The sequence below is a fragment of the Callorhinus ursinus genome, unplaced genomic scaffold (assembly GCF_003265705.2).
Source record: "Callorhinus ursinus isolate GAN/ISIS: 27379988/994484 unplaced genomic scaffold, GSC_fseal_2.0 scaffold43, whole genome shotgun sequence".
In the NCBI taxonomy this organism is placed as follows: Eukaryota; Metazoa; Chordata; class Mammalia; order Carnivora; family Otariidae; genus Callorhinus; species Callorhinus ursinus.
Window position 1 is genome coordinate 10,020,107 of NW_027397105.1, and position 16,666 is coordinate 10,036,772.

General features: G+C 38.9%; 1 protein-coding gene across 20 annotated transcripts in view; it reads left to right on the plus strand.

Moving 5' to 3' along the window:
* NCOR1 (nuclear receptor corepressor 1) overlaps positions 1 to 16,666 on the plus strand; it is a 152,794-nt gene that overhangs the window by 19,555 nt on the left and 116,573 nt on the right. For all 20 annotated transcript variants that reach the window (XM_025863922.2, XM_073881764.1, XM_025863928.2 and 17 more), the window contains exons 2-3: positions 2,101 to 2,278; positions 12,053 to 12,177. In XM_025863922.2, coding sequence (XP_025719707.1) covers positions 2,171 to 2,278; positions 12,053 to 12,177 — 233 coding nt within the window. In that variant the 5' untranslated portion in view covers positions 2,101 to 2,170. The remainder of the gene's footprint in view (positions 1 to 2,100; positions 2,279 to 12,052; positions 12,178 to 16,666) is intronic.

A 16,666-nucleotide genomic window follows, 5' to 3' on the forward strand; every position in this document is an offset into this window, starting at 1 on the left:
TCAGTACTTCATTCTTTTTTGGTGGAGTAATGTTCCTTGTATGGATATACCTGATTTCATTTATCTATTTATTACTTGATGGATATGACATTTGGGTTTTTTCCAAGTTTTATGGTTATTTTAGGTTTTAACTTAAGCCCTGACGATTCTAAGAAATAAAAACCTACTCCATCTATATTAAGTAAAGGAGGACTTACTGTAAGACTATGTAGGTAGTTTAACAAGTATCCAAGGTCGAGGAAAGGAGTTCAGCAGCTTCTCTTGGGACTGACCCTGGAGGAAAGATTCAGGAGCCAAGGCAGTTGCTGCCTTGTCTCCTGGGCCTGCAAGGTCTCTTGGCTCCCCTTGTCTCTTCATGTCTACTCTATTCTGTGTCTGGACTGGCATTCTCTGCTCCCTCTGTAACCTCTCTGGCACATGCTTTGGCTCACCTTGACTCCTACTCTGGCTACTTTGTGACTCAGTTCCCTGTAGCTGAGGTTCTCAATTCCACATTCCTGGCGAGGGATCTAAGTGGTACATCCCTTGTGCACTAGGGGAGTTCACTTGATGTAAACATGGTGTCAAAGCTTCACCTTAACTAGGGGCAGATTCTCCAGAAGGAGTGTGTGCATGGAGCTGGGTGTGACTGGCCTTTCTAGGTCACTAATGCTAGTCAACCTAAAGATGACTTAATTCTCTAGGCCAGCGGTCATCAAACTTTTTGGTCTCAAGAATCCTTTATACTCTTAAAATTATTTAGGACTCCAAAGAGCATTTGCTTATGTGGGTTCTGTATGTTGATATTTACCATATTAGATATTAGAGTGGACATTTTAAAGACATTAATTCATGTAAAAATAATATAAATGTACCATATGCTAATATAAGTAACATTTTTTATGATAAGTAACTGTTTTCCAGGATAAAACAAAACTTGATGAGAAGAGTGGCATTGTTTTACATTTTTGCAAACCTCTTCGATATCTAGCTTAAAAAAAGATAGCTTTAGTCTCAAATCTGTTTCTGCATTCAGTCTTGCAATATATTGTTTTGATTGAAGTTTATGAAGAAAAGCTAATCTCATACAGATATATGTATTTGGAAAAGAGAGGGATATTTTAATAGCCTTTTTAGATAATTGTAGGTATTCTTTGATACCACACCCAGTCCGGGCAAGTGGCAATTTTTTAAAGGTTAATTGCTGTGTAGGATCTGAAACCATATCAATGAACTTTTCATATTCTATCACATTAAACATTTATTGGGTTGTCTTGTACTTTATTTGTAGTAAAATGTCTTCTACTTTAAATAAATATTACACTCATGAATAATTTTATAACATTCTGTATTGGTCATTTGGAAAATATTGATTTGTTGAATTACACAGATATTTCAAATGTTGACATATTTCATCATGTAATATCAAAAACTCACACACACACAAAAAACTCACACTTGTTAGTATCACGACCAGTCTTGACAGAAAAGTCTTTAAATGTGGGGAAGCTGTCAAGCTTATGGAAGCAGATAAAAGTGTTTCCAAAATTCAAATTTTCACAAATACTGGCAGTTGTTTTCCTTGAAGTGATAAGCTCACTTTGTTCTTCCTTGAACGCTTTCTCATCCTGAATGTCTTCTTAGGCTGTTATTTTGGGGGCAGAATTATTTAATGAAGATAACATTTCCTCTGCACAAATGCTTACCTTATAGATACTCTTGAATCTTTTTAACAATTGACTTTTTACAACCCCAGAACCGTAGATACTTGTTTCTGTAACAGATCACATTTGATTCTCAGACATTTATCCACAAAAAGGACATTTGTTGAGCATTTGCCATGTGCCAGGTCCCATGCTGAGATTGTCTATACACCTTTTTACTTTCTATAGCTACCAATATTGTTGTTTGTGATATATTAAAGAACGTTTTTTAAGTCTACAAGAAATGACTCGTTAATGTTTTTCAGACTCCAATTACTTGTATTATATTAAGTAAATACATGAGAGAAAGCTTTTACTGGTAATTGTGGTTTTATTTATGTAGCTATCGTTATAATTTATTAGAAGTACACCTGGTGCTTTAGTTCTTATCAATTCTATTTTTTCCCATCCTGTTTAGGTGGTTTCCTAGAAACATGGTTGTTTGTTGGACTTGATCTCACAGCCTGGTGAGGACTTCTTTACTGATAATGTCAAGTTCAGGTTATCCTCCCAACCAAGGAGCATTCAGCACAGAACAAAGTCGTTATCCTCCCCACTCTGTTCAGTACACCTTTCCCAGCACGCGTCACCAGCAGGTAAGGAACAAATACATGCAGTTGCATAAGTTGTGTTTGCGTGTGTTTTACTTTTCCTATTTAATACATTTGTTGATCAGAAACCAAATGTAATGTTTACATCTATACATTTTAAATGTCAAGAACCATTCTCAAAGATGGGGAGCCAAAGGCAGGGGATTAATTATCTTTGTCTTAGTATGGCATTATGCCAGATTTCAGGGGGTGAACATGTCTGTTTTTGTTTGTAGGAGTTGTTGACAGAAAAAATACCAGTTGTCTAGGGTTTCCTGTTAAGGTTAAGACCTATGTTTATTGCTCCCAAGTTCTGGTTGAGTACTAAGCTGGCCAGATAACTTGGCCTCTCTTGAGTGATGGCCAGGAGAGGGCCTATACCTTCTTGAGAGGTTGATGGCAGGACGATGAAAGAGTTTGTTTGCTGATTTGCCTTGTGAAAAATAAAACATGAGGTGAAATTATTAGCTCAGTGAGCTAGGGACGGGAGTGTAAGAGGTTTGAAGTAAAAAGGGAAGCGGAGGATGAAATGGTCATCTCAGAGAGAAAGAAAGCACGTTCACCAGTGAAGTATTATTCAGTACTATCAGAGACTCCTTTGAGTGTGGTCATGATTATGGAGTGAGAATGGACATTGTTACCTTGTTCCTATTTTGGGAAACATTCACTTTTCAATATTAAGTATGTTAGTTGCATGTTTTTGTAGCTGCCCTTTTTCGGTTAAAGAAGTTGCTTTCTATTGCTAGATTGAGAATATTTATCATAATTGGGTGTTGGATTTTGGTTGCGTTGTCCTCTCTCTACCCATGTTCTTTGTCTGAATATTCCTAGATTATTGTTGCTTCTTTGTTTTCGCTTTTAATTTACTTTTTCAGTTTATATATAATAAAATTTTATTATGTGTGTATATTCTGACAGTTCATACACTCATAAAACCACCACCAAAATGAAGACGTAGAGTATTTCTGTCACCCCATCCCTTGTACTCTGTCTAGGTCAGTCCTCCTCCCCTACTTTCCACAAACCTCAGCTCCCAGGAAACCACTGCCCTGCTTTTTGTCATATCAGATTGTACTTGTTTTGAGTTTTTTTATTTTATTTTTTTTAAGGATTTTATTTATTTATTTGAGAAGAGAGAGAATGAGAGATAGCACGAGAGAAAAGAGGGTCAGAGGGAGAAGCAGACTCCCTGCTGAGCAGGGAGCCCGATGTGGGACTCAATCCCGGGACTCCAGGATCATGACCTGAGCCGAAGGCAGTCGCTTAACCAACTGAGCCACCCAGGCGCCCTTGTTTTGAGTTTTATATGAACTCTTTTATTAGTGGCTTCTTTTGCTTCCCATAATATCTTTTTTTTTTTTAAAGATTTTATTTATTTGAGAGAGAGAATGAGAGAGAGAGAGAGCATGAGAGGGGGGAGGGTCAGAGGGAGAAGCAGACTCCCCGCTGAGCAGGGAGCCCAATGTGGGACTCGATCCCAGGACTCCAGGATCATGACCTGAGCCGAAGGCAGTTGCTGAACCAACTGAGCCACCCAGGCGCCCTTCCCATAATATCTTTGAGATTTATTCATGTTCTGTGCATCTTAGTAATTAATTTCCTTTTATTGCTGGGTATGGATATACCACAGCTTATCTAGTTACCTATTCCAGTTTTTGGCTATTATAAATAAAAATTATTTAGAAAGCATGTATCTATGTGTCTGTTTTATCTAATTATATAAAGAAGTATTGCCTTATTAATTGTATTGTTGGAGAGCATCTGTTTTTAATTTTTATCAAGTCCAGTTTATTAATTTTTGTCTTTTATATTTCTTGCTTTTTGTGCATATTTAAGAAGTTTTTGCCAAACTCCAGGTCACTAAGACTTTCTTCTATGTTTTCTTCTCTAAGTTTTATAATTCTAGGTTTTACGTTTACATCTGTCACCTATTTTGAATTAAATTTTGTTTGTGATGTGAGGTAATGATTGAGGTTATTGTTTTGCATACAGCTTTCCAATAGTTCTAGAAACCATTTGTTAAAAAGATTCTTCTTTCCCCACTGAATTGCTTTGGCAATTTTTCACTGAAAATCAGTTGACCATATATGTGCAAGTCTGTTTCTCTATATTGTTTTCTCTATACTGTTCTATTGATGTATTTTGTGTATCTTCACCTCCCATCTATGTAGTTTTCCGTGTAAACAAACATGTAGTTTTTAGTAAAGAACTTCACCCTGTCTTGATTATTATAGCTTTATAATAAGTTGAAATTGAGTAGTGTGATTCTTTTCTGAATTGGTGTTTTGATATTCTAGTTGTTAACATTTCCATATACATTTTAGAATCAACTTGTCAGTTTCTACAAAAAGGCTTGCCTTTTTTTTTTTTTTTAAGATTTATTATTTGGGGTGGGGGAAAGGGGCAGAGGGAGATGGAGAGAGAGTCATAAGCAGACTCTGTGCTCAGCACAGAGCCCGATACAGGGCTCAACCTCATGACCCTGAGATCACAACCTGAGCCGAAACCAAGAGTCAGATGCTTAACTGACTGAACCACCCAGGTGCCCCTTGCTGGGATTTTGATTGGATTTGTTTTGAGTCTAGAGATAAATTTGGGAGAGAATTGACATCTTAACATAACAACTTTAATTTTTCTGGTCCATGAACATGGTATAACTCCACTTATTTTGGTCTTATTAATTTTTCTCAAAAATGTTTTGTAGTTTTTAGTGCACAGGTCATGTACATCTTTTGTCACATTTGTTCCTAAATGTTTCATATATTTTTAAAAGATTTTATTTATTTGAGAGCAAGCGGGGAGGAAGGCCAGAGGGAGAGAGGGAAGCAGACTTCCTCCTGAGCAGGGAGCCCGACACAGGGCTCTATCCCAGGACCCTGAGATCATGACCCGAGCCAAAGGCAGACACGTAACTGACTGAGCCACCCAGGTGCCCCAATATTTCATATTTTTGATGCAGTTGTAAATGTATTGCTTTTCGAATTTCAGTTTTCACTTCATTGCCACTAAGTCTATTCATCTTGTATCCTGCAACCTTACTTGTTACTTTTGGTTGCTTTTTTATAGATTCCACAAGATTTTCTATTTAGATGATCCTGTAATCTGAAAATAAAGACAGTTTTGCCTGTACCTTTCCAAACTGGATGCCTTTTCTCTTTTCTTCCTTATTGTAATGGCTTTAATTGTTAGTAAAATGTTGAGGAGGTGAGAGTAGGTAGACACCCTTGACTTATTTCTCTGTCTCTCTTTTTTTAAAGATTTTATTTATTTATTTGACAGAGAGAGACACAGCGAGAGTGGGAACACAAGCAGGGGGAGACAGAAGCAGGGGGAGTGGGAGAGGGAGAAGCAGGCTTCCCGCCGAGCAGAGAACCCTGGGATCATGACCTGAGCTGAAGGCAGATGCTTAACGACTGAGCCACTCAGGTGCCCTATTTCTCATCTTAAGAGGAAGGCATTCAGTCTTTGACCATTAGGAATGTTGTTAGCAGCTGATGATGACACTTGTCATGGGAAGCATTGAGTAATGTCTAGATTTGTCAAATCAATATGTTGTACACTTGAAACTAATATAACATTGTATGCTGATTATGCTTCAATTAAAAAAAAAAGAATGTTGTTAGCTTGGGAAGTGTTCCTTCCTCCTGTATTTTCTTAAAGAGTTTGTGTAGGATTAGTATTTTTTCTTCCTTAGAAGTTTGATAGAATTTTTCAGTGAAGTAATCAGGGCCTAGAATTTTCTTTGTGTGAGAAATTTAAATTATGAATTCAATTTCTTTAATAGTTATAATCAGATTCTTTATTTTTTTCTTGAGTCACTTTGGGTAAGTTTTGTTCACTATATTACATAAGTTGTCATACTATTCCCTTTATCTTCTCAGTGTCTTTGAGATCTGTTGTGATATCATTCCTCAGGTTGATAATAAGTGTTTTCCCTTCCTTTTTTTTTTTTTTATTAGTGTAGCCAAGAGGTTTATCAATTTAATTGATTCTTTTCTGAGAATAACTAACTTTGGTTTCATCCATTTTCACTATTTTTTTTAAAGATTTATTTATTTATTTGAGAGAGCGAGAATGACAGAGAGAGAGAAGAGTACATGAGAGGGGGGAGGGTCAGAGGGAGAAGCAGGCTCCTCGCTGAGCAGGGAGCCCGATGCGGGACTCAATCCCGGGACTCCAGGATCATGACCTGAGCTGAAGGCAGTCGCTTAACCAACTGAGCCACCCAGGCGCCCGTCACTATTTTTTTTTCTATTTTATTGATTTCTGCTCCTTATTATTTTGTTCCTTCTCTCATTGCCCAAATATATAACATTTCTGGAATCTTTCACTGCTTTGTGTATATTCAGGTTTCCTTTTGATACTATATTCTTTTTGCCTGAAGAACATCATTTCTCCTAGTGCAGGTCTTTTGGCAGTATACTCTCAGCTTTTATTTATCTGAAAAAGTTTATTTCAGCTTGATTTTTTTTTAAAGATTTTATTTATTTATTTGAGAGAGAATAGGAGAGAGAGCATGAGAGCAGGGGAGGGTCAGAGGGAGAAGCAGACTCACCGCTGAGCAGGGAGCTTGATGCGGGACTCAATCCCGGGACTCCAGGCTCATGACCTGAGCTGAAGGCAGACACTTAATGACTGAGCCACCCAGGCGCTCCTCAGCTTGATTCCCCCCCCCCCCAGCTTGATTTTTTAAAGAATATATTTACTTGATACAGAATTCTAAGCTTATAGTTATTTTCTTTCAGCATTTTAAAAGCTGCCGTTTGTTGTATTCTGGCTTGTATGGTTTCTGACCAGAAGACTTTTTTTTTTTTTTTTTTAAGATTTTTAAAAATCTATTTGACAGAGAGACACAGCGAGAGAGGGAACACAAGCAGGGGGAGTGGGAGAGGGAGAAGCAGGCTTCCCGCTGAGCAGGGAGCCCGATGGAGACTAGATCCCAGGACACTGGGATCATGACCTGAGCCAAAGGCAGACGCTTAATGACTGAGCCACCCAGGTGCCCCTGACCAGAAGTCTTTGATCTTTCTTATCTTTATTTATATATAAGTATCTTTTCCCCTCTTTTAAGATTTTTTTCTTTATGACTGGTTTTGAGCAATCTGATTATGATGTGCCTTTGCCGTACTTTTTGAATGTATGTGTTATTGTCTTAGGCATTCACTGAACTTCATGCTTCTGTGGGTTTATAATTTCAGGCATTATTTCTTCAGGTATGTTTTTCTGTCTACTGTCCCCCTAGGTTTTTTTGTTTGTTTTGTTTTTCTGAAACACCAGTTACTCATTTCGTATTATCCTGCTGGTCACTGGACCTCTATTCATTTTATTTTTTCTGTTTTTTTTTCTTTTGCAGTTTCCAACCTACTGTTAATTTTATCCATGGAAAAAAAATTTTTTTTAAAGATTTTATTTATTTATTTGGCAGAGAGAGACACAACGAGAGAGGGAACACAAGCAGGGGGAGTGGGAGAGGGAGAAGCAGTTGGCTTCCCTCAGAGCAGAGAGCCCAATGTGGGACTGGATCCCAGGACTCTGGGATCATGACCTGAGCTGAAGGCAGACGCTTAATGACTGAGCCACCCAGGCGTCCTCCAGTGAAATTTTTATTACAGGGCACCTGGGTGGCTCAGTTGGCTAAGTGTCTGCCTTCGGCTCAGGTCATGATCCCAGGGTCTTGGGATTGAGTCCCGCATCGGCTCCCTGCTCAGCAAGGAGCCTGCTTCTCCCTATGCCCCTCCACCCACTCATGATCTCTGTCTCTCTCTATCAAATAAATAAATAAAATCTTTAAAAAAAAATCTTAAAAAAATTTTTTTTATTACAGACATTGGATTTTTTTCTTTTTTGAGTGGAATATGAACACGGAATTTTACACATTTTAGTACTGCCTTTTGTTGTATTCCTTTAAAGAAAGTTGGATTCCTTCTGGTAGGCAGTAAATTACTTTTGAGGTTTATTTTTAAACTCTTGAAGGGCAAGTCTAGAGTAGTCTTTATTCTAAGTCTTACTTGTCCACCACTTCTAAACTTGTCTCTTCTGGGGCATTTAGTGATTATTTCATGTATTCATTGAGGTTTCTTCCCACTGGCTGGAGGAAATTTGAATGAGTTCTGGCCCTGTGTAAGCTCTGGGGATTGTTTTTTTTATAGTTCCTCCAAACTGTTCTTTCTACGAACAACCTGAGATGTTTAGGACCGGGCTGTGCTCTCCCCTGTGCATTTGCAGATCGGAATTGAGCCAAAGACCTAGAAGAACCCCAGTTCACATTTCAGGAAATCTTTCTCTATGGAATTCCCTCTTCTCAGAAAGTCTCCAGAAATGCTGTCCATATGGCTTTATCAGACTAGTGTGGTTGCTTCTTCAGTGAACAAGATTACAGGGCACTGTTGGGATTCCCTTCCCAGGGATGCAATGTGGAAATTGCCTCCAGGCAGAAAGCCTGCAGTACAGTAGGACTCACCCAGTTTGTGTGATTTTTCTCAGAGATTGAGTCCTGTGCGGCCCATTTTCCAGTGTCTGAAGATAGTTAACTACATTTTGTCCAATTTTTTGGCCGTCTACTGTGGGAATGTAACTCTGGACAGTTACGTGCTCACAGTTGGAACCTGCAGTGCACTATTGGTTTTATTTCACTCCTTACTCTTAATTTGTCTTGCTGGATACATCCATCCTTTAGAGATTTTTTCAGAGAATCTGTGGTTCGTAAATTTTCTGAGTTCTTGAATTCTGAAGTTTGTAGTCCTAAAATTTCAGGTGGTTTGGTTATTGAATTTGTGGGTTCAAAGTTGTTTTTCTCTGAACTTAGAATATGTGATTTGTCTCTTTCCCTTTTTTTTTTTTTTTTTAAAGATTTTATTTATTTATTTGACAGAGCGAGACACCGAGAGAGGGAACACAAGCAGGGGCAGAGGGAGAGGGAGAAGCAGGCTTCCCGCTGAGCAGGGAGCCCGATGTGGGGCTCGATCCCAGGCCCCTGGGACCATGACCTGAGCCGAAGGCAGATGCTTAACGACTGAGCCACCCAGGCACCCCTGTCTGTTTCCTTCTGTATAGTGTTGCTGATGAGAAGACTTTTTATTATGATCCTTATTACTTTGTAGGAAACCTATTTTATATTTTTTATGATACCTAGTCAAGTTTTCTCTTTATCCTTGCTTGTCTGAAATTTTTGTTGTGTCCATCCAGTGTGATGGATTAATTTTTAAACTATGCCCATCTTTTCTCTTAGGCCCTTTTAAGTCCAAGGACTTTATCTTTTTTAACTTCTGATAAATGCTGTTTTTCTATTATTTCTTAGAATATTGCCTCTTATCTCTGGGTATTGGAGGTTGGGACTTTTTACTCTAGCTGCCATTTTTAACTTTTCTTCTCTAATTTCTAGAGCTGCGTGCTTCACTGTGTCCCAAGAGAACGCCTCTGTTCTGTCTTTGCTTTCGTTTGCTCTTCACCTGTTCTGTTCTGTTGCTTAGTTTCACTGATCAACTTTTTAATTTCTTTGATTGCTCTTCGGTTCCTTTTTTGAGGATATCATTTATACTTTTCTTTTTTACTTTTGCTTAGTCTTTTATCTATTTCTTTGAATGTAAATTATATTTTGAGTGAGTGGTGGTGGTCTTTTTAAAGTGGCTCTGACTTGGGGCACCTGGGTGGCTCAGTTGGTTAAGTGTCTGCCTTCAGCTCAGGTCATGATCCCAGAGTCCTGGGATCAAGCCCCATGTGTCGGGCTCCCTGCTTAGTGGGGAGCCTTGCTTCTCCCTCTGTGCCACCCCCCCATCCCGCTCATGCTCTCTATCTCAAATAAATAAATAAAATCTTAAGGAAAAGGTGGCTCTGACTTTTCTTTAGTGTTTAGTGTTTCTTGATTATGTTTCCAACTTTGTATCTTTTTTCTTAGACTATGTAAAAATTATGTTTTACTATCATCTGCTTATAGCAGAGGGCTCTGGACCTCTTATCTATTCCATGTTTCAGTCTGTACTGCTCAGTTTTATATGTTTATGATTAAAAAATTTTTGTTGACATGTAATTCATATAAAACTCACCATTTTAAGGTGTATAATAGCTTTTAGTATGTTCACGGTGTTGGGCATCCATTACCATTATCTAATTCCAGAACTTTTTTTTTTTTTTAAGATTTTATTTACATGAGAGACAGAGTGAGTGAGAGAGAGAGAGAGCACACGAGCAGGTGCAGAGGGAGAGGGAGAAGGAGACTCCTCTGTTGAGCAGGGAGCCCAACGAAGGGGCTTGATCCCAGGACCCTGGGATCGTGTCCTGAGCTAAAGGCAGACGCTTAACTGAGCACCCAGGCGCCCCTTCCAGAACTTTTCTGTCACCCAAAATGAAACTCATACCTCATACTAGTTAATACCAATTCCCCTCTTCCCTCCATCCCCTGGCAACCACTAATCTGCTTTCTGTCTCTGTTGATTTGTTACTTATAGACATTTTATATAACTGGAATCATCAAATATGTGGCCTTTTATGTCTATTTTTAGTTAGCATTATGTTTTCTAGGTTCATCTGGGTTGTACTGTACTTCATTCCTTGATATGATTGAATAACATCCCACTGTATAGATCCACCACATTTTGTTTATCCATCATGAGTCACTGGGCATTTCGATTCTTTCTACTTTTTGGCTATTGTGAATAACACTGCTTTGAAAATTTGTGTATCAAGTTTTGTGTGTGGACATACGCTTTTTTTTTTTTTTTTAAGATTTTATTTATTTGACAGAGAGAGACACAGCGGGAGAGGGAACACAAGCAGGGGGAGTGGGAGAGGGAGAAGTGGGCTTCCCGTGGAGCGGGGAGCCCGATGCGGGGCTCGATCCCAGGGATCATGACCTGAGCCGAAGGCAGACGCTTAACGACTGAGCCACCCAGGCGCCCCTGGACATACGCTTTTAATTACCTCGTGTATATATGTAGGAGAAGAATTCCTGGGTTATTTGGCAGTTCTAGGTATAAGTATCTGTTTATGATTGTTAGTATGAATAGGTTTCTTTTGAAAAGAAGCTTTTGTCTTTTCAACAAAAAGTCAAAAGTAGGAAAACAAACAGTAAAAACACCCACCTGGGGACGCCTGGGTGGCTCAGTCGGTTAAGTATCTGCCTTCGGCTCAGGTCATGATCCCAGGGTCCTGGGATGGAGCCCCGCATCGGGCTCCCTGCTCAGCGGGGAGTCTGCTTCTCCCTCTGCCTGCAGCTCTCCCTGCTTGTGCTCTCTCTCTCTCTCTCTCTCTCTCTCTGTCTGACAAAAAACAAAAACAAAAACAAAAACAAAACAAAACACACCCGCGGAATGATGGAGAAACTATTACTTTTAACTAGCAAGTTGAGTCTCTGGGCTCTGTCTTTTCATTTGTAAATGTACATGGATTTAACTCAGTGGCTTCTGTGGCCCTTCCAGCTCACCCATTTTTGAATTTAAGGTTGGACTGCTTTTTAGGATTTCATATTGAACACAAGAGTTTGAGATCTTACTGCTTGAAAGTATAGATCGGGAGTTACCGTAATGCGTGTTATTAGGAGAATGAGTCAATGATAGACTGAACACCAAATTTCATTTTGAATTCTTTTGAACGATACGGAGTTAAAATGTTGATTGTTTTAGGTTGATGGGGAAGAATCAGATCAGTGAAGGATGGAAATCATTATTGCTGTTTCCTTCCATACTTAGTGGCCCATAACTGCCTCTCTGCATTTATACTTGGTTTACTTTCATGACGCTTTTCACTTTTTGGCTAATAAGTAATTTATGATTCTTTTAATACTAGGAATTTGCAGTCCCTGATTATCGTTCTTCTCATCTCGAAGTCAGCCAGGCATCACAGCTCCTGCAGCAGCAGCAGCTTCGCAGACGGCCCTCCCTGCTTTCAGAATTTCACCCGGGTTCGGACAGGTAATGGCGCTCTTTTGTGTTTCCGTCTAGGATGGAATCTCTCAAGTGTGTGTGTGTACTTCACAAGTGTGCCATTGGGTTTAATGTGATTTTTTAAAGAATTTTATAACCAAGCCATGATGGGTGATTTATCGTTTATATTTTGAGGTCTTTTATGTTTGTTGATCTTTTGGAGTAGTTATCATAATAGTTAAAAAAAACCTTTTAGAACTTGTTTCCAGAGTTCACAGTTGCTGCTGTGTGGTGTGAAGTCAGGTAGACCTAGGTTGGAGTCCTGGTCAGCTTGTAGCCTTGGTCATGTGTATAAGCCGGTGTTCTTAATTTAGGATGCATATTAGAACCACCTTGGTTTTTAAACTTGTTGCCCAAGCCCCGTCTCAGAAGAATTAAATCAGTTCCTGGGATTGGGCCCAGGCATTCGTGTATGTCTAGAGTTTCCCAGGTCATTTTCATTTGCAGCTAGGGTTGGAAATTACTGATTCAGATTCTTTAAACTTCAGTTTTCTCACTTGTAATAATGAGGCTAGTAATGGCAGTGTCCTCAAAGGGGAGTATTTGTTGGCCCTTTTCATGGTGGACGTTCATTTTCCCCAATGTCCTTACCACCTCTGCTCTCTCCTTACCCCATCCTTGCTCTTAATCTAAAGTATGTTGAGCTGCTTTTATTAAATCTCCTTTCTGGCTTTCTTGTTTCAGCAATTTTATAAAGAACCTGATTTTCTATTTTAAAAATATGTTTACTATTTAGGTTTGAAGATGATAAAAGGATTGAAATTATTTGGCTGTGTTTAAAATTATTATAAAATAATTTCTTGGTGAAGGTTGTGGAGAGAATTCAGATCACCCTCCTCCATAATATCTAGCAAATATACAAAAATAGCTCTTCAAAAAGGCTAAAAATCACCCTGTATAAAGAAGGAAAGGCATATAGCCACTGCCATAAACTTGGAAAAGTGGCATTCAAGAGAGGACTTAGAAGAATCTTGCATGACTTGGCCTCCTAGTTCCTACTTCTACTCTCAAAGAAGCAGCATTGAAGAAAGAAAGAGGGTCAGTAAAATCTTAGGGTTTCTCATAAATACTCCCGAATTTGAGAAAAACGTACATGGTGAAGGTTTAGTGGTGAATTGTTTGCTTGGGAATTCCCATTGTGCCATCTGGCAGGAAAGGGCAGACTTTTTTCCCAGAGTGATGAGCCAAAGCCCTCAGGACTGGTTACATGTCTGGCTTGTAGAGGAAACCAGGATCCTCAACAAAGGCTATCAGAGCCCCAGCCAAGTTTTCCTCTCCTTTGCCCCATTTCCCTGTTCCCTCAGGCTGTAGAAAAATATAGAAAGCCAAACCCAGTCCTCTATCTGTAGACAAATGCCAGGCAAAGGACCCCTCCCCCCATTCTATACCAGAGAAAATCTGGGTAGGGCTGCACGTGTGTAGTACCTGAGCAGTAGGTAATGATGCCACGAACATGGCAGAGATATGCCTGGAAAAGAAAATTAAAGAAAGCAATACAGAGTGTCAAAATCAAAGACCCCCTATGGGTAAGAAGATGAAAACTGAAGAACTTGCTGCCTAAGTGCTATGCACTACAGGAGAAATTAAAATTAATAATAAGGTCTTTAAAAGGTACAAGGCGGGCGCCTGGGTGGCTCAGCTGGTTAAGCGTCTGCCTTCGGCTCAGGTCATGATCCTGGAGTCCCGGGATCGAGTTCCGCATCGGGCTCCCTGCTCGGCGGGGAGTCTGCTTCTCCCCCTGACCCTCTTCCCTCTCGTGCTCTCTATCTCTCATCCTCTCTCTCTCAAATAAATAAATAAAATCTTAAAAATAAATAAATAAAAGGTACAAGGCAACCCAATTAGATAAAATGAAAGCTTGGACATTCCAGTGCATCCTCTCTCTCTCAAATAAATAAATAAAATCTTAAAAAAAAAAATAAATAAAAGGTACAAGGCAACCCAATTAGATAAAATGAAAGCTTGGACATTCCAGTGCTTGGATATATATTTGATATATAAAATAAGTAAGAACAAGGACTAAAACAGGTGTGGCTAAGGTTAGACCTTTGTTGTGCAAGAAAGTCCAGAGATAATCGGAGTGGATGCAGAAGAAAAGGATAGAAATTAAAGCAATTAGAAAGAAGTTGGTAAATATGGAGGATAAATTAAAATCATCCAACATATCATAAGAACATATGTTTCTAGGTGGAGAACCTGTAAAGGAAAGGATATAATATTCATAATTTAAAAAGAACGCCTTTTTCCTGGAAAAGTGAAGGAAGAACTCTGTAGACTGATAGGGCGTACCTTGCTCCGGGGATCACTTATACAGAATGATCAACACTAAGACAGATCCTGGTTCAGTTCTTAAAGTTCAAGGATAAGTAAAATAATCAGGAATCCAGGAAGCAAAGGAAATCCTTGACAGGGAGGAAAGAGTCTGGCTTCAGGCTACTACAGTGTTAGAAGATAGTGTAGCAGTAGCTATAAAATGACACTGACATCTAAGAATATTATATGCCGCTTAATTTTAAGAATAAAAGCAACAGGCAGACAGTTTTAGACATGAAGGCACTGATCATCTAAAACTTCTTGAAGAATTTCTAGGTGATGGAATCCAGCCAAAGAATGGAAGCCATGGTGAAAGGACTGTAGTAAAACCACACACCCCTGTACGTAAAAAGTCTATGTGAGACACCTAGATGAATTATGGTTCCATCACTGAACGTCAAGAGCAAATCTTGAGAAAGTAGAAAGTGGTATAACTACAGGATCTAGAGGTAATGCAGGTATTGGGAGACTGGTTAAAGATACGCACTTGAAAAGTACGCCTGGAGTGATTTGATACCTCTAAAATAGAATTGTTAGGTTAATAAAAAAATTCCCATCTAATGCTTTTCATAGTTTTCCCCTTACCCTTTAGCAGTAATTTTTTAGGAACTAATTTCTTGTGGTAAAGGCGCATTTATCTGAAGTACAGCAATTCCTTCTTTTTCTTCTTCTTTTTTTTTTAAAGATTTATTTGAGAGAGAGAGAGCACAAGCAGGGGGAGCGGGAGAGGGAGAAGAAGCAGGCTTCCCACTGAGCAGGGAGCCCGATGTGGGGCTGGATCCCAGGACCCTGGGATCATGACCTGAGCCGAAGGTAGATGCTTAACCGAAGGCAGATGCTTAACCGACTGAGCCACCCAGGCACTCCAGCAGTTCCTTCTTTTAAGCTTTATTTCACTTTATTTTTTCTCTTAATAGCTGAATAAAAACAAACCAAATAATCTTCACTTAAAAAAATATTGTATGTGATTCTTTTGTTGCTTTGTTTTTGCCTGTACATCCATTCATCTGTATATAAGAATAAAAGTGATGACTGGGAATGGGATTCATCTAATTTTGGCATTGTTTCTGTGTGGTGGATTTGGGGTGATTTGCTACTTAGTTTTGTTCTGTATTCCTGGCAATTTTTGGTTAGCAAATCTATATCACTTTATAAACTGTGCTCTTAAAATATAAGAGTCATTTTTGGGTGAATATCATCAATCACGTTTTCTAGATTTCATCAGAAAAATTAGTCCACATAATTAGAATATTTGGATATTTAGATGAATAGATGCAGAACAGTTGAGGTAGTTTCAGATATTATAAAAGATTCACTGAAATTCAGATAATTGGTTTTCCTTTGAACAGCAAGAGAAGTCAAATCATGCTTGTAAATTTGAAAATTTAGATGAAATAAATTTTGTTTCAGAGAATAGCCTTCCATAGCTAGGCATAAAAAAAATCACTTGATGTAATTCTAGATGATTTTTGTGGACCACTGTTTTTGAATAACTATGGACCTTATGACATATTCCCCTTAAATGAGGGTTATCTTTTCTTTAAAATTTTTTTAAAAAGCATCTGCCATCGGCTCGGGTCATGATCCCAGGGTCCTGGGATCGAGCCCCGCATCGGGCTCCCTGCTCGGCGGGAAGCCTGCTTCTCCCTCTCCCACTCCCCCTGCTTATGTTCCCTCTCTCGCTGTGTCTCTCTCTGTCAAATAAAATCTTTAAAAAAAAAAATTAAAATGATAGGGTATAGTAGGTATATTATAGTAAAAAACCCAATTAATAACTTTTTTAATAACTTTAATTTGTTTTAAAGATATTTAAAGATGATATTAAGAGGTCATGGAAGTCAGTAAAATATAAGAACTGCTAAGTTTAAAAATCTATAGAGATTTTTTTAGTATGAAAAGCTGATTTTTTTATACCTTATTTATCCATTCATCAATTGATAGATACTTGAGTTTTCACTTTTTTTTTTTTTTTAAAGATTTTATTTATTTTGACAGAGAGGGAGACAGCGAGCAAGGGAACACAAGCAGGGGGAGTGGAAGAGGGAGAAGCAGGCTTCCCGCGGAGCAGGGAGCCCGATGTGGGGCTCGATCCCAGGACCCCAGGATCATGACCTGAGCCGAAGGCAGATGCTTAACGACTGAGCCACCCAGGCGCCCCAAGTTT